The following is an 18,749-nucleotide window of genomic DNA, read 5'->3' on the forward strand; positions in this document are numbered from 1 at the left end:
ACCCTTTGAATCGAGCCATCCCATTTCGTAGCCTTGAGCAGATCCTGTTTTACAACGTCACGGTGACAAAGCGGACGTGAAAGGCAAATGTGTCGAATGAAATTGAAAAGTAGAAAGTCTTCCGATTTTTTTCTATTTTCCAGTTTATTATTTTTACCTCTATTCGACTGAGTTATGTACAATAATACAGCCTCATCGTTCTGCCCGATACATATACACACAGAATGGACAAATGACCTAATATGAATTGTATAATACTGTCAATCCGCAGTACTGTTAGAAAATTACGTTTCTTTTTCAATTTTTCCACGTTCTCTTTGTCGTTTATGCACCGCGAAACACGATCAGAAAGGCAGGTTCCCTTATTCATTAGATTAATTTCATTTCGTACGGTTAATGGAAGAAGAACTGGCAGGTTCGTACGGTAGGAAGAGGGTAACCGAGTCCAATTTGGCACACCGCTCGCTGCATGCTTCGCGGCTCGTCTTGAGTGTCCTTACAAGCACCAGGACACTGGACGAGTTTCCGCGTGGTCGACTCGTTAAATTAAGTTCGGCTAAACTGAGCCGTACTTTCCACAAAGAACCTTCGTACATTCACCAGCTATGACGTTCTGCTGGCTATCAAATTAAACAACTGACTATGTTTTAACTATCCGCGGACGATGAACCCATATACGCGTTCAATCTAATTGTAAGTTATCGACATAGCCGATGAGCTCACTTACATACGCGTTTAGGCAAAAACGATTAACGTAGCTGATACTTTCAACGAGAGACTCTGAAAGATCACTTTGATTTTGGCAGAAAAGGAGTACAGGATTGGTCCTCAGAATGCTCGGAACAAAAGTGTTCAGAACGGAATACAGAGATTGTAATATAATCTCTATAATATAAATCATACGTTATAAATTCTGTACTTTCTTAAGTCAGCGAATGTATCGTTATACTCGCAAGAAAATAGATACTATATGATCGTTAAAGAAACTCGGACGCTACGATACCGTTAAATACATTCCCTACATTTTCAAACATTTCTAAAACAAAACGTAGATACGTCCGATCATCCCCTTAGGATACTTTGCTGAAAAAGAATTATTTACACGAAGGTAGTAAGGTCACATAAGGAAGATTCCCGAGTGACAAGACGCTGGGTTAAGTTAGGTTATGTGTTCGTGTACAGAGAGTCCAGAGCGTCGCGGTCGTTGTGATAGCAGTTTCTCAACCAGTCTTTCCTATCCCTTCTCCTCGATCCACAACCGTCCTGGCTGGGTCCCCTTTTATTCTTCTTCTTTCCCGGCTTCTTCGACCTCTCTTTCCACGTTTTACCTTCGCGAACTTGGCTCGCTGCTTCGTCTCGACCTTCTCTTTTCCCCTCATCAGGTTTCTCTAGCCGCGTCGTTCGTTTCTCGGGCTCGCCGATGGGACCGCGTTATACACACGAGCGCGTATTCTACAAATTGCTCGGTCAAGAACGCCAGAGACGATCATACCACGAGAGTTCGTTCGTTCGCGGAACCCTTTCACGAGACTGTAATCCCTTGGTCCGACGGTACAGGAAATACCTATCCGAGCCGATATGTGACTAAGAAACCGAAAGGTGTTCATTAAGGGTTCCGGGAAGACCTTCCTTAACTATTTAACTGCCAACGATTTTTCTGGAATTTTTGAATCCTGTTGTTGAATTTAATTAGCTGTCGATGGATTTATTTAAACTTTGATTTTAAATGCATATATATTTATTTTGACGTCAACTAGAATACGCATAAGAAATTAGAATTTAGTAAAATTTTCCACTTAAAAATTTAGTGACTTTTGTAAGGTTTTAAAAAGTCATTAAAATGTTAAATAAGTTTCGTCGTTTTATTATCAATTTTACATATTTTCAACATTCTAAAAAGAATTGGCTTCTTACAAAGATGTTCCACTGCAAATTGATTGTATCAAATATTTTTACCAATTCTGATAAGATACCTGGTAGACAAAGCATTATCGTCAGTTACAGAATGAAGTAAAAAAACTCAAGCACTGGAAGGTTTCCTAAGCCTTAGCTCGTAGAAGCTGCACGGCTCGTAAATTGTCGCAGTTACACTTAAACTGAACGACTCCACGGGTAATTTGTCGAAGGCGTTCGCAAAAGTAATTTATAGTTGAATTTCTTAACGGAATCTCGTATCCGTGTAACAAAGTGTTACACAATTGTTACGATGTTATCTGCGAGTTGCAGCTGCATGATTTGCCACATTGATGGTCGAAGAGAGAAACTTTCTCCGATAACCGTTGGAAAATGACGAGGGGAAAACGAGAAAAGACGAAAAGAACATGAAATTTCCCACAATCGTTCGATGTGAATATAACAATGTTCAACAATAGTCTGTATTCAGTGAATTAAACATCTAATCCAAAAATGCTTGAAGACGCTAATGTCGAAGACTCTCGATCAAAAAATACCTCAATTGAGAGTTGTTGGTCAAATTTCCTATTTTACCTTCTTTGTATTCAGCTCGCATCGCGAGGTATAAGAAAGGTAAGCAACGAGCAAGAAATCGCGCAACGCAAAAGTTTCTTAAAAAAGAAAAGCGAAAAGCTTGCCACGTTGGTACACACTTTATCACTCAGTTCACGGCAGGTATATTGCAAAGTTGAAGGGGGTACCGGAAACGCGGTATCGTGGTAAAAGTAGCTATACTACGGTATGCTCTGTGCGGTAATAACAGTGCACAAACTGCGGACTACGATTGCACAATCAATTGTACTCGCGTGGCCAAGTTTACGAAAACAGTGCCCGTTTCATTTCATTTTATTTCACTTCGTTCCTATTGATGTTACATACGAATAAGGTATTTTGAACGGAGAACGCAGAGATTATTATACGCTGAAATTGAAGTTATTGTTATACATCTAAATAATCCAATAAATGCATTTTTCTAAGTTCACAATAAATCTTAATAAATTCCTCACTGAAGGGATTAATGAAGACATCTTATTAAAATCTGTGTAGCAACACATATGAAATAAAGTTTATAAATTTATGATTTATTTTTAATCTAACTCTGTACATTTATTATATACGTAATGGAGCTGGGAAGAAGCTGTTTAATCATCGTCTTTGAAAGTGAGGTTCACTGTCTGACGTTACATATGTAATAAGCCGGTGAAACTGTAACACTTTTAATGTCCTTTCGTAGTCGTGCTCAAGTAACCGAGCATTTCCGTTAGTGATAGAGACCTTGAGCGTATAGGTACGCACTGGCAACGTAGTACTTACTACTCCATTCACCGGCTATTTTCACTTTTCACGCATTATACTGCTTCTGGTAACAACGGCGGAACACGAAGGCACAAAAAGGCTTTAAGTCTTGTAATTATGTATAAAGAAGCATCATTTAATGGAAATATGAGGATTCTGTTGGAATATTGCAAGTCGTGAAAACAATGGCCAAACAGACTAACTTGGATAAAATATATAATTGCTTCTATTAAATTTTAACTTTGATAACTTTTTATTTAATGATAATTTCTGATTTTAATACTGCTTATTATAACAAAGGAATTTGGGTGATGTTTCGATGTTAATTTCTACCTTTGATAATTTTTCTGTGATAAATGTTATCTATGAAATACCAGGAAACCGAATGATGTCTGTATTAGTTCATTCCCATCTTTGATAATAATTTTTCTACAACGGACGTTATTTACAACATACGAGGAATGCTATGTGGTATCTCTATTTTTTTTTAAAGAGATATAATACTTTGAAGACAAAAAATCATAGATATGAGGTTGTTGATTTCAACTAAATATTTTTCTGATGAATCTCGAAGACCAGGAAACTCACACTTGAATATCTTTTCCAGTGAGCATTATTTACTATATTGAATTCGATATTGAAGTTTCAGTTAATTTATTAATGTGCTTAATTGCTTAGGTATTATAATCTAGTAGATGAGGATTACAGAAATATATTCTAATAAAAGATTGGTAGAATATTTTTAGTATCTCTATGTTCAAACGTACATTATGTATAAACATGTCTACGTATTAATTGATAGTTTTAAATTTCTTAATTTTTCACACAAAAATAATCTAAATATAAAAATCTGTACAGTAAGTAACGCAAAATACTAAAACGAAACGGCTGTGTGAATAATCTGTAAATACAACTGATCTTCTTACGCGTAACAGCAAATCTACGCTAATTCTCACAAATGCGCGTACATATGAGCGTTAGTTAAGTGTACTTCCGTCTTCAGAAAAGCATGCACCGTAATTCGTTAGAAATAAAAAGACCAAAGTACTTCGCGCGAATGGTACTTGGTCCTTTAAAAAAGAGCCACGTACAGAATCAGATTACTTCGACTACGATGACTCCACGAGTTTGTTCGTATACTTCAGGATATTAACTAAATGTTGCGACATCATTTCTTTCTTTTCGAACTAATTTGAAGGAAATTACTTGCGTAACTCTGTTATATTAAGTAAAATTTCATTTTGACAAAAAGACGTGAAACATTTTTGCACGCTTAAATTTTCCATAAATGCGTAAACACGTAATTTACAATAGTAACGGAAATCCGAATGAAGCAGCAAACGGATCAACAGATAAAATCAAACAAGTAAATATCCAGTTGCTGTTAAGCAGTTTTTGAAATAAATCATTCCATTGCCAGTATGCGAAAACATGGAAGATCAGCAAGCAGAGTTCGGTGCTCGCCACTCTCGAGTCATGAATTTCAGAGCTGTTTAAGACCGTCTTGATAGCCTGGGCTTCGCCCGGTTGAAAGAAGCTTATAGAGCCAGGCTGAAAGAGATCGCCCTCGCTCTTCCGCACAGTCGTTTTCCTCTATTCTCCCCTTTTCTTCGTTTTGCATCTCTATTTCGCTCTTTGAACACCCAGTGAGAGGAACAGAAATCTTTCGATATAACTTCGCGAATCTCGCGAATAGCGGCTGTTTAGCAGCGACCCACAACGAAAGGAAGAAGAACAAGCGGAGGAAAAGGTAGAAAAAGCTGGAAACGAGGCGTGACACGTAGGTCGTTCGCTTCGAAAGATCTTAAAACAATAAAGCTGTTCGCTGACGAGTAAATACAATGCGTGTGAGTATCAGATACTAGAGAAAAATGACAGGTCACGCGTTTCAGTATTTTCACGTCCCCGACAGAGAGGAAGAGAGGGGGGGTCTCCTAGTCCTAACGGAACCTTCTTCCTAGTCGAAGAGAGCACAAGCACGCTTTGAAAACGTTCACTTTTTTCCATTTGGTAGGCTGGTTTCATAACGAACAACACGTGGACGATAAATTTCCATTGGAAGAGAAAGAGAGAGGTTTTCGATACGATTATTGCATCCTTACATCGGTATGCAGCGAATGAAACTGGATGGAAGAATACAATTGGCGAGGCACCAAGAGGTAATTTGATGGAAAAGGAGAGAAAATGTTTCTGCGAAACCCTCGCTTTCTTTTATTTTGTGTCTTATTTTTTAATTTGCGTATTAAGGGGATTAAATGCTAAGGAAAAAGCTGTTGTCCTCGAATTGATATTGTAACATATTATTGGTTTCAGTATGAAACAACCATAAATTGAGAAATAGAGAAATATAATAATGACACAACATATACGTATAAGGCATGTACATATAAATAGTTTTTAAAATTTATTTTGGAATTCATTATTAATAAATTTATATTACCATTACATTTCACAAAATAATATTTGTAATTTCACGAATGTTTCATGCTGGTCGAATCGACCAGGATATTCTATTTCCGTTCTTACAGTTAATTGAAAAATCTGCGTGGATACGTCATTAGATTCTTCGTATCTGTTGAAAGCTTGATTTCTTCGTATTGCAAAGGCTCAACGGGCAATGGTCGACTCAGACTATCGAGGGTCTTGAAAGGATTCCTTTGAATCGAGTCACTGTCCGTGGAGCACACCCAAGGAATCGTTCGAGTCTGGTTTAGTCATTGCTCGAAAATCTACTGCTTTATACTATTTCAAGATCTTAAATAGATTTTGCTACAAGTTGACGTAAGTAAACGTAAAGAATTTTTGATAGAACGATCGAACGAATAAAATTCGAAGTTGACTATTCTTTCTAGCTCCAAGTAAAACTTCAGAAAATGGCCAGAAAATTGCATTGAAAATATTGTCTTAAGCTTTGTGCTACGTAATTAAACAAAATTTAATTTCTATTTTATTGTGCTCACAAAGCTTTAAATTTACATACAGATCCGTGATCTATGGATTATATCATGACACCGAATTTGTTTCTTCCATCAGTGTAAAAATTTCACGAGTAGCAAGGGGCTTTCGTCCAGAAGCGAAACGAAAGTTTCGAAAAGCGAATCGGTCACGATTCACTGACCGGTTCACGTGGAGGAATTATAGCCGAGGAATTAAACGATGCACGCGTAATCCTTGGATTTTCGTCGAAACATTTTCATCCTCCGCTTCCCTGTTCATTTCCAAGTCAAAGAGATAGAACAACGTGGCAAATGCAAGATCAGCTAAACCTCGGCCATGTTCCACGCCGGTTTTAACGTTATGTAAAGTGATTCTTTTCGCGAGAAGATAGACCTGCTATGACGCAACTGGCCTGAAGTGTAATTTTTATCTCCCTGGTCGTTACCAAGTTTTTACGGTCACCCAAAGCGATCTAAAGGAAAATGGAAACGTTAGAATATGAAATGTTAGATTTATTTCTTTATTCTCTAGTTCATTCCTCGCTACTGACGCATACGTTGCGTCCTTTTTATTATCTAATCTTTTTATCATCTATTATCTTTTTATCATCTTGGCCGTTTTATTTTGTTCAAATTAATTCAAGTAGCTTGAATCTCTTTTGCCCAGAGTAATTCAAGTAGTTTATACAAAAGTACAGAACTATAACCAATCTATAAACAATTTTCCAAATCATCGAGCATAAATGAAATCGAATAAAATACCGAATGTGATTCAGAGCATAGAGATACGGCAAAGTTTCGAGACATTATTTAGATCGATTCATTCCGCGAAATTGAAAGCGTAAAAGCCATTTTGCCCAGGTTTACACCTCGACCATGACGCTACTCTATGAACTAACCAAAGAATAAACCGACGTTGGACGCTGTAAGGAGTATACTAAAAACGAAAAAGCTGATTCTGACTTTACTGTTCCCGGTGAATAGAATCCACTGTCCGTAGAATCCGTCATTTCAGGTAGTTGCCTATTCTTCCATAAAGAGGAGAGCTCGTCTCAATCGACCTGCACCGAGGCCACTTACGTGCGTCGATGCGTTCGAAGGAACGCAGCACACGTGCGTACCCCTCTCTCTCTTCGTGTTCCACGGAGAACAAAACCGAAAAGAAGAAGTGGAAGATGAGAAAGCCTTGCCGGGGGCGGTCAGTGGCCTCTGCACCGGCTACCATGAGACGACAGAACCGCCTTGGCTCGGTTCTTTACGCGCTTAGACGACCCTAGCGAGAATAATAATGGGAATTATGGCAAACGATGACTCGAACGCCACGAAAGAAACGGTCATTTCTTGTTACATTTTCACAACATCAGAGACACGTTCTAAAGAAAGCCGAGCGATGGGAAAACGCGAAAATCGTGTACGCATTCTATGAACGAAGGTTGGTAGATGCTTGCTAGGTCATTTCGTTAATTAATTGACATTACCCATTTATGAGTATCATTTCACCTATTGTAAATACGTTTCTTAGATCTGGTATAAATTTGTAGATCGTGTTAGAAGTATTGAATTTAAGTCTAATAAGTGAAAGTGAGGACAACATTTTGACATTTTGTAAAATTACTCAACTGAATTCAACGAATTTTAGACATTCGTAGAAGTGTTAACACATTCAACGAATTCAAAAAATGATTTTATTTTCCCGAATAAACCGACAGGATAAACGTATAAGGAATTTAAAATAGGCAACTCGAAACCAGTAATAAAGTTCACCTCAAAATGAAAGGTTAAACAGGCATAAACTGATACGAAAAGTTAGAAATTAGTAGCTATAGCGGCAAAGTAAAATTCAGCGCTCCGTGATATACTATCTTTCCGCCGCTTCAATCGATTGTTGCCATCTGAACAAACAGTCGTGTATACATTATAAACGAAACCATGATAATAATAACACAAACGTTCCTGCTTCCAGCGTTTTGAAGCAGATGCAACACATTTTCATTTGATCAACGATAAACGGACAGGCAGGTAGTACGTAAGTTTTCACTCGATGAATCAGTGATGAGTGAACCGATTTAGAATTCCGTTAAAAAAAGAAATTTTGGTTAACAAAATGATTAATAGTCAGAAATTGATTAATTTAAAAAATGTTATGTCATCATAATGCTTTAATTATGATTATTTATATATAGTATTTTTGTACGTTATAGATTGATTGTTTCAATGTTAAATAATGTGTCATGTGCATTCATGTGCCGCAACGGGGCGAAATGATGTATGCAAGGATACAGGTTCATTTCGAGATCAAATACACGACCCAAAAACGATTCTAGGACATGTAGATCGTTCCGTTCTTTGAAACACAAACGTTTGTCGTTCTGTTCAGCAACTTTTCTCATATCTTCGCGTTCGTACGAAACATTCCAATGGGAACGAGGTGAGATCTTTACTCGCAACTCGGCATCGTTACAAAAGCTTATTATTAGTTCCATAACTTGCTTCCCTCGCTTGCATAGTACCCAATCATTTTTACGATTCGTTCGCAATCAAATTAGAAATTTCACAAGAATCGAAATTCTTTCTCCGAGAAAGAAGACAGAACAGAACAGAGACGATAGTATAGTAACGTTAATTTGAAAGTAAAGCTACTTTATACAAAGTTACGTTTAGGTTTGATTTTCAAGCGATTTACATAGTTCTATTCAAAGAATGAGACGAATAAAACCAAAGACAAAAACTGCAGTTAAAACATTCCTGCGAGATCCAATAGCGGGCTGTACTTTCATCGACCACTACGTCGACGAAGGTACAAAAGCAATCGGAAACGCAAAACTTGGTCGTTTCATGGAAGCGAAGAGGAAGTTGTAACATGCTGAAGGGCGAATTGGCCCGCTATCCGCTATACGGAGAAAGATGACGATAATGAAGATGATGCGGTGAAGAAATAAAAGGAAAGGAAAAGAGAGGGGGACATCCGGCCGACGAGCAAAGGCATTCATACACGTATTCTTCGTCGCCGTGGGGCAACAGCAACGCACTACACGTGGACAACGAGTCTAGAGATTCTCGTACGGATGGTAAAGCGCTATGAAACGATCTAGGCTCCGATCTTTAACCTCTTTTACGATCTTCGACGAAGTATCTCGCAACCCAATGTTATTTACCTCGCATTTTGATATTTCGCGTCTCGTGACCTCTCTTCGTTCATCACTGATCCACGAAAGTATTTGAACATTTATCACAGCAAACTCCAAATTTCATTAACACGTGAGACGCGAATTCTATAATTGTCCGTATTGCTTACATATTAACGTTACGATAAGAAACAATAGTGCAATGTATAATTTGCAAAATACGAAACTATTCGACGATGATAGGATAGCAGTTAGCACAACGAAAGACACGAGGCTGAAGGGAGCAATTGTCGAGTAACAAATAACCTAAGTAAATACATAACGGCAATTTATCTATTATAAAGCGTAGCCTCTCTCTGTCTATTCGTACGAGTGATCAATTGAAGAATGAAAATTGATAGATCTTATTCTTCGCGATATCTTTTAATTGTAAATTATTGAATTTCATGAAATTTTAAAATGACAGAACGAGGGCATATTTCATAAAGTGTTTGACAAAGAATCTTCTCTTGTCATAGAATTAATAATTAAACTAACGTACACACGACAAAGACAGGATCAGTCTAGATGATTTTAAAATTAGTTCGTAGCCATCGCTGGCAGATACCTCGCCAGGAAAAAAGGGCAGATACCTGGTGAAGGTGAATAGGACGCTGTAGAAAATGGTAGAGTGGAACAGAGGCCAATACACGAAGGGAAGAGCTGGTGCTCGAGGACCAGGTAAAGGCCCTTGTCCTCTATTGTACTACGGTTTAAGCTGACGCCAGTGATAGATACCTTTCTTGGCATTATATGCTACCCATACCACTGAACGCTTACCTTTTACACGGCACAGGTTACCGAAAGTATGGTCTTTTACCTATAGATAACACAGGACATTTCAAAATTTATATACCTGGAAAACTAATGGAATTCGTCAAATAATATTTAACTGTTTAATTTCTATGCTTGAATTTCCTACTATTTTAAATACTTAAATTTTTTAGCATTCTTGTTACTAAACAGAAAATTTTTTCAATTTATTCAACGCGAAATACATTACACAAAACAATTTGAAATTAAAATGAAATTGAGGCTTAAAAAATTCAAGGACCGCAGCAGGCAGCAAATTAGAAATGTTTCTCCGAGTGCAAATGGTTAATCCCACAGCTCTGGGCCATCCAGTATCGTGGCGACCACAACGAACTGGAAACACGAGAAATCTTCTCTTCCTGTCGATCCACCGAATCCGATACTCCGCCATATTACGTGTAATCACCCCGTCCTTTGTCTCTTTTGCTCTTTCTCCGTCCATAATAATAATAATTTAATGATCGTCCAACCGTTACTCTCCACATTGGGGGTGATGTCGTGTAACTTCGCTTTCATATCGTTGATCGCGGGCGGATCGTTTGCATTGCGAAAGCAGGAAGTCATTACCAACGCGGCGGTAGGATCGCGAAACGAACGTTTTCAGAGCGAAGTATGTAGATCGTTTGATATCTTCGCAAAGTTGGAGCACGCGGCAGGGCCGCGTGAAAATGGTAATTACTGTCGCAACACAGATGAAGTTTTTTGTTACTACCCTTGCTTCATTTTCGAAGCAATCGTGCTCCCTTCCGTTAAAAAAACTTCCTAATTTCAAGAAAATTACAAGGAAGTCGTTGTTATTATGCGAATTTTATGGCAAAACGGGTATTAGCTAATGCTTGATCTCCGTGTTGTAGAATTTCTGATAAATAGTATGATATTAAAATTGCTGTAATGAAATTTTAATATGGCGATTGCTTTATTCTGTTACTAATTTTGAGGAGAATATAAGAAAATTATGGCTGATTTACATATCTTTGCGTTTCATCGATGGGTTCAAAGAAATGGAACTTTGTTGTATTAAAAAGATCTCAAAACTTTTTATCCTTTTACGCCATAATTGGTCCTCAAGCCTGCAAAATCAATTCCACCTTGAAAAAACTCTCGAAGAACCGTTCTATTAGGAAATGAGATACAGTGGCCGAAAAAATCATCATACATTCTTCGAAACAACGACATTACGAAGCCTTTTAAAAGGTTGGAAAAGATAAAAATAAATTCTGATAATTCGTACTTTTTCTCTTTCACCGTATTTAAGGATTGTTAAACACACTACCGGTCGCGTTTTTAAACGCGAGACCTCGGCTTGGTTGCCGTGTGTTCTTTTCCCTACGAATCGTTCGCCAATTTACCTTTACACCAGAATGCATTCATATACCCTTTACTCGACTGCATCATGTCGACCGTCGACCTGGAAACACGAGAACACTCGTTTTCCTTGCGAAACGTATACGAAATATATACCAATTTCGCGTACACAATGTTTCTACAGCGGAAAATTTGACTGTGAAGCTATACAACACTCGTATGTATGCGTTCTCTCTGCTTTTTAATCGGAGCCATTGCCCGTTGTTCCATCGTGTCGAGGTGGTGTTAAAATGAAAACGATGAAGGGTCGCAAGAATAGTTCTTTGCTCTTTCAGAAATTATTAGGCATGGTAATGGACGCTGTTTTAGCACTCAGATATATTAAGCACTAAGAAAGATGATCATTACTCGGATTGATAATCTCCTGAATATACATGTAATAATAACTTTTTTGTTTTGAAACCTTCTTTTTTTACACGTCGTTTCATTTCTATTGGAAATAAATTCTGCCCTATATGGTTTTATTCCTATATATCTGAATAAGTTATAAGCAGGCTGTATTCTAATTATTATTAATTACATCTTGAGTGATATAATAAATTATATACGGGCTTGTTTTGTTTTATATACTAAAATAAACTGCTAAACAAATTAATTAATAATATATAATATAAATAAATTGTTAACTTTTTGAGAGCTTAACGATTTCATACCTTATATTGTTAAGTAAATATGTATGGAATAAAAGAAAACATGGTGTATAATAAACCGCTACGTTATGATTAACCTACGATACCACTGAATGTTTTAAACAACATAGATAAAAGAATTGGTAAATGTTTAGAGTACTATGACACCAGTTTGAGCGTTTAATAAATGACTGTGCTAACTCGCCTAACATATTCACTTCACTAAGTGCGTATGTAGTTACCAACCATGCCATACAGTGTATTATAGCTCATTACATTATTACGTTCATTGTCAAACGAAAAATTCGTCTTGAAAGAGTTAAAGTACTCACTTCCAGTTACCAGAATAAGACGTAAAAGTAAAAAAAACGCGTTTTTCCTCTGTCTTTAAATAGTTTGTGCATTTTTTTTCCTGCATTCTTTTAGATTCAGTCAGAAAGTAATCTATTATTATCCACCAGTGAGTAATGAAGAAGCATACCTGAGTGAACTACACATTCGGCTCGCGTGTACGTACTACTCTACCATCGATAATTAGTATTAAAGAGCGTGCATCCGTATACCATCTTGATTACATATGTAGCTAACACCGATGCATATGATCCTATATTCTTTCATAGGCTGCTCATTGTTAGACCGCGAATATTTATGAGAATGTATAAAGTATATAAATTTCATTACCGTTCATGCAGTAGCAAATATAGCAATTAGTCTTTTGAATGCTATTAAATAATTTAGATGTCGAAAAACTAAAAGTGAGTCTGAAGGAATGTTACCATCTTCGTTCCAGACTTTTCATTTTATGTCTGACCGACGCAGGCGTAGCTTCGTATAACGAAGACAGTCAATCATTGATTAAATTTTCTTTAAACAACACCAGCCATTGATATACCACGCCGTCGATAAGAAGAGATAGGGGACGAATTTAGGCAACTGGAGCATCATGCAAGCTGCTCCAAATCTTTACACCACTCCGATTATCTTCTTTCAAAATTTAGCTTGTATCAGGTTAAATTTTTGTTAAATTATTCAAAAACCAATTTAGGATTACTGTGCATATACATCCATGAATTGGAATCGTGGCACCTGTATCGATTCACATAGAAATCCTTAGTCGGTTCCTTTGAAACGCGATGTGAAGAAGGGAAAATAAAAATCCGCGAAAATCCGTCCCTCCTATACACGGGAGCGTAGGAGCCACCCTAATTGAGATTTATTACGACGTTAATCCGGCCAATTGTGTGAACGAAGTTAAACCGTTGACCTCTTGGTTGACGATCCGAAAGAATACATATAGCACGTGCCATGGTCTCGCCTCATACGTGTATTGCGATAAATAATGTCGCCGCCATATCGTAGGAAAATCTGCCCCAATTTCTCAACTGTTTTAATAAACGAATTTCCGGCACGGTGTAAGCACGAGTATTGCCTCCGCGTTTCTTCGGGATAAAACGCTTTAGAGGAAGTATGCTACTTTGTTATCGTACAATCCGTGAAAATAATCGGTGTTCTAACTTGGAATAATATTATTTCATAATATATTTTCATTTCAGTAATAGTAAAAAAAAAAAAAATACTTTCATTAAACACGATAAAATAGAAAAGATTAATTTCATAACTTATGTAACTTATGATTGCGTTAGATATGTAAAAATTGTCGTCTAAAAATTTAAATCGACAATTTCTTCCGCGGATTGATCGTTGTGTATAAAGTAATGCTCGCGACTATTCTTTTAAGCTAATGCATGCACTCATAAGAACAGAGCATAAATCCGCGGCGGCATTTGGCGGTTGTTCTACCGTATAAAACAACTTATGGCCCATTAACGAGAATCCACTTAACGACGTTACGCGTGCAATCTGTCCTTGATACCATTCTTAATGAAGCGCATTATACTGCCACTAAGAACGGCTACCCATCGATACCGTCGCAATAAATCATATAACCGCACAATTAATTCTACAATCGAGCGAAACTGCATACTGTATTAGGTTACTTGGGCATAAGAAATTTCACGCAAATACAAAGACCTAATTTAAATTGGAATTTATTGTAATGTAAAATACACTCGATATTCATATTATATTATAAATAGTCATATCTTATTAAAAGACTCTCTTTTGTTCTAGATTTAATTATTTAAAACAAGGCTTCTCTCAAACTTTTATGGGATGAAGCCCACTTGCAGAAACAATAATTATGATCAACCCGAAGATTACGCAAAATGTAATTACTATCGAGAATTGATTGATAAACAATTCAAAATTGATTTGATCCAGATGTGTAAGTTGAGAGAAACTAGACGGCGATAGTAATCCTCATATGGTCTTTAACTGAATCATCTAATGATTCTGAATGAGTAATACTATCCTGGCGAATATGTAAATTAATCCCTAATTGTGATATTTAACACGACCCATCCAAAAGTAGCCTGCGATCCACCAATGGCTCGCGCCCACACTTCAGGAATTTCTTTAAATTACGATTTTCTAGGTTTAAGTATTCGACACCTATCAGTTCAAAAGATTAATATTAAATCGAGATACACATTGCGAAGAAGCTTCGAATTTCCCCTGTTTTGGGCAAATATCCGCTCATTTGTCATTCGCGTATACGCAGATACGTGGATAAAATCAATTTGGCCAAATGCCAAGAAATCATTGTTTACTCAGCAATGTTCCCGATGTTTAAATCGCTGCGAATTAGGCTTGACCCGTTTCAGGAACCGTTTGGTTCGATTCTCTGTCGTCTCGCACTCACGTTGAACGCTCATCGTTGTCACAAATATTGTAACGGCGAGTGTGTAACCTGTTCTCGTGCCAGTTTCATGACAAAGCGAATACAGTTTGTACGCGTAATAACGACAGCAATTACCGGCAACCTCGAGAGAGAGTTCACGATTTATCATCCAAAAATCCTGCACCAGTATAAATTTCAATAATCACGTCGTACATTTTCACATCGTGACACCTCCAAATACGTTTAATCCGAAAACTGAAAAATATGCTTCATATTGCTAACACTTAGTAAATGAAGTTATAAATTCCCCACAGCAATACATAGTAATAATCAGCAGTTAGCATACCATTTCGTTCCATGCAATCATGTAAAGTTATGCATAAGATATTATCTTTGAGAGAAAATAAATTTAATAATTCTTACATCAAAGAGTAGAACAGAAAATAAAAGTATTTTGTATTTTTTTCAACCTTGCTACAATCCTCGAATATCTATCTTTCAATTTCAATCTTGTTTCAACAAATAAAAAGACTTCTAATGTCTTAAAAAAAATTGAAACGAGAAACTAAACTTAAGAAACTTATTTTGACCATAGAAAATCGCGTACAAATTGACCTAAAGAATATAGCAGAGTTAATAAAAAGATGTTCGTTTTAAACGAAAAATTGTATGGATAAAGAAAACGTGCGCGATATATGCGAAAGAAAGTCAAAAAATGGTGAAGGGGATGAAAATGGGCGCGAAAACTCACCGGTGGCGCAGGCGCTTCCAGCGATCCAAATGAAATAAACAGCGGCAAACAGGAAGGTCGACAGGTCCGCCACTGCATTTCTCCACGGCATCTCCATGTTACTTTGGTGAATTCCTCGCCGCTCTTGCCCACTTGCACCACTTCCTTAACACTTCAACCCGGGAACGTCATACAAATTCCACGACGAAGTTACGCAAACGAGTACCAACAATTCCTATACGATCTCCACATTTTTAAGTTCACGTGCGAATTCAGCCTCGAGTTGCGTTATTTCTTTTTAGTAGGCGTAACGGAAGAGTATTACGGCGTACACCTGTGAGACAACATTCCTTTTACTTGCACTCGTAGTCCCTCCTCCTTTCGAAAAACCAAATGTCTCGAAGCATCTGTACTGTTTTCCATTCGACTTTTGATTTAATGCAATACGGTAATTGGTTCTTTCTTCTTTCACCTTGGATTTAATAGTTCAAGTTCCTAAGCTTTCTCGTTAAAATTAGCATTACGTATCGTTGGATGTTACTTTGCGGTTCATTTTCACATTCCGCATCATTTTTCAAAATTATACACGTGAAATGCGGTCAGTCTCATAAAAATGTAAACAAAGCTTTGTAATCTTATCGTCGGAAGATGTATGAATTAACGGATGAGATCACACGAGAATTGTTGCAGCAACGGGGAAAAAAAATTATGAATTTTTACGAGATTTACACGATACAACGATCATAGAACAGGTAAACTTGTACATATATTCGAAATATTAAAATCCAAATGTCAACGCACTTGATTTCATATTTCTTATCGAAACTTATTTTTTCTAGCGATTGCAATGTACGTGAGAAGTGAAGTTTTCATGCATTCTTCCGTACGGTCGTCTCTTCAGGTAAATCCCAGGTAACGCGGCACAAAACGGTCACATTCACCTGGTAACACCTGGCAACACCGTTAAATTTGTTAGAAATGCTCTAATACGTTTTTTTTATTCAGATTAAAAACACAATCGAAAAACTTTTATTTACGAAACCCTAACGAAATGTAAAAACTTGTACGACGCGACGCATGATGCGAACCGTCCGTGAGTTTCGTTCGAATTACAAAGTTTTGTTGACTGGCCGTCATCAGCTGCGTTCACAGAAGGCGTAAAGTTGAAATCGCAACCACGCGCATGCTCGAACTGCCCTAAAGCTGTTCAACCAATCAACAAAAAGGTACGGCGGCCAATCAGAAGATTTCTGGATGTTAAATGCATTGGTTGGTATTTGCTATAAATTATCACGTGCATATAGGAATTTACTTTTAAATAAAAAATACTTTTGTTTAGAACTCGTTAATACTACTCGTTATTATAAACAATGTAGAAGTATTATTTCTTATATTATACTATAGTTTCTATAAGTTATTGTATCTTGAAATATATACATTACAAATTTGTACGGAATATGTTAAAATAATAATTGCTTTTCTGATAATTAAATTTTTTACTATTATATTTCTTTTTTCATTTCATTACTATTTAACATTTTCATTAATATTTGCCTTCAATTTTGTGAAACATAGAACTACCATATTAAAGTATAAATACTACTATAAATTACTACAGATATATTAGATTTCTTTTATTGTAACGACTTTAAAAATAAACAAGCTTGTAAATTATTCGAAAAAAAATAAGGAAACAAGAACCAGATACAAAGATAGTTATTTTATTTTAATAAATATAGAAAAGCAATATTTTCGATATTAAGACATTTTTATTGAATTAAATAAACATTAAAAGAAAAACCCAAGTATTTTTCCTCCAAGATGCTTTCTTCTAGCTTCTTCGTGATCCATAATTCCTCCACTTGTGGTCAACACAACGTATCTAAAATATTTATAAATAACAATTACACCATGAAAATACAAAACTATTCATTGCAAAACCATAAGTTTCTCTATGAAATATAACACTATAAATTGCAATATGTATAAACACATACCCAAACTGTCGAGATGGCAACAGGTTGTTGGTCCATTTTTCAATATCATTAATTGGGACATCAAATCTTGGTGAAATTACACCACACTTGTTTAGTCTTCCACTAAGATTTACTACAACTTTGCCACTGCGGTGATCGTCAACAATTTCAAATTCTCCAATATATCCTTGAACATCAAAGTAATTTGGTAAAAAGACCATGTATGTATTACATATGTACATGAACTTAAAGTCAGAAATTAAAGTTAAAAAATAAAACAATTCTTTTACTACTTCATAAATAAGAAAATGTTCGTGTAGCCTTACCTTTTCTCATCATTACAGTCAGAAATTTAATGATTACTTTTGAACAGGGCCTTAATAGCACCTGCCTTTTTCCACGTTTTTCAGCATTATTAATGGATTTGAGAGCATCGCTAAGAACGTTCATACGCACCATGGCTGAAAATAAAACGTAATTTTAAGTTATTTAGTAAGTATTTGAAAGCTATATGTACTTCTAGAAAATACACAAATTGTATTTCACTACGTCAACATAACCTATAAAGAAAATGGATGGAATTCAAAATGTGTAATTTAATATTTTTATAAGTGTTAGTAATACGATATAATTAGCTTGAATAAAATAATAATCAATTTTAAAAGAATACAACTTAAATTTTATAAGAAACAAAACAATAACAATGAAACAGGCAATACTATCTCACTAACCACTTCATACTTTTTTGAGTATTACAATAAATGCAAAATATTATTATAAATCAATCAATTATTAAATCTAGAAACTAATTCATAATTAATTTATATTGGATGAATTTGGAAAACTAAGATTACCTGCGATTTATAATTTTGTTTATCACAGCAACGTACACGCTCGACTAGCTGACCGAAAAAGAGAAGTTGGAAGTCAGGGTTACCATACCAGGGTTAGCCACGTAAATTTGCTTGCATCCCATTGGTTAAAATTCTTTGAACTTAAATAATGGTTCAGCAATGGTTAATAATAATCGTCGCTTATTTTACGAATACTAATAATTAGTAGCAATACTTATATATAAAAGACAATTTTATTCAAATACAGAGTACACAATTATATATCTAATCTTTTCATCTGAAACTTCATGATA

The 18,749-nt window shown here is 36.2% G+C and overlaps 2 protein-coding genes and 1 long non-coding RNA gene across 7 annotated transcripts in view; 1 reads left to right on the plus strand and 2 right to left on the minus strand.

The window, feature by feature from the left end:
- The window catches only part of LOC100646338 (protein sidekick), a 43,573-nt gene extending 26,832 nt beyond the window's left edge, over nt 1–16,741 (minus strand). For all 5 annotated transcript variants that reach the window (XM_003394661.4, XM_012321248.3, XM_048414744.1 and 2 more), the window contains exon 1: nt 15,648–16,741. In XM_003394661.4, the coding sequence (XP_003394709.1) occupies nt 15,648–15,744 (97 nt within the window). In that variant the 5' untranslated portion in view covers nt 15,745–16,741. The remainder of the gene's footprint in view (nt 1–15,647) is intronic.
- LOC125387230 lies at nt 4,805–5,694 on the plus strand. The gene is made up of 2 exons (XR_007227809.1): nt 4,805–5,096; nt 5,264–5,694. It is a non-coding gene; the product is annotated as an uncharacterized LOC125387230 (long non-coding RNA).
- A 634-nt stretch (nt 16,742–17,375) lies between the features above and the next one.
- On the minus strand, nt 17,376–18,609 carry LOC100647610 (40S ribosomal protein S15Aa). Its single transcript, XM_003394673.4, has 4 exons — nt 18,457–18,609; nt 17,929–18,063; nt 17,624–17,789; nt 17,376–17,508 (listed from the first exon to the last, which is right to left on the minus strand). Exons 2-4 carry the CDS (start codon nt 18,059–18,061, stop codon nt 17,415–17,417), a joined length of 393 nt encoding a protein of 130 aa, XP_003394721.1. The 5' UTR covers nt 18,062–18,063; nt 18,457–18,609; the 3' UTR covers nt 17,376–17,414.
- Between the last annotated feature and the right edge of the window lie 140 nt (nt 18,610–18,749).

The sequence above is a fragment of the Bombus terrestris genome, chromosome 3 (assembly GCF_910591885.1).
Source record: "Bombus terrestris chromosome 3, iyBomTerr1.2, whole genome shotgun sequence".
NCBI lineage: Eukaryota > Metazoa > Arthropoda > Insecta > Hymenoptera > Apidae > Bombus > Bombus terrestris.

Coding starts and splice junctions, on each gene's coding strand:
- LOC100647610 (XM_003394673.4), bottom strand. CDS start 18,061: ATGGTGCGTATGAACGTTCTTAGCGATGCTCTCAAATCCATTAATAAT. Junction 17,790..17,928: donor GACTGTAATGATGAGAAAAG/GTAAGGCTACAC, acceptor TTGATGTTCAAG/GATATATTGGAGAATTTGAA. Junction 17,509..17,623: donor TTGCCATCTCGACAGTTTGG/GTATGTGTTTAT, acceptor TAAATATTTTAG/ATACGTTGTGTTGACCACAA.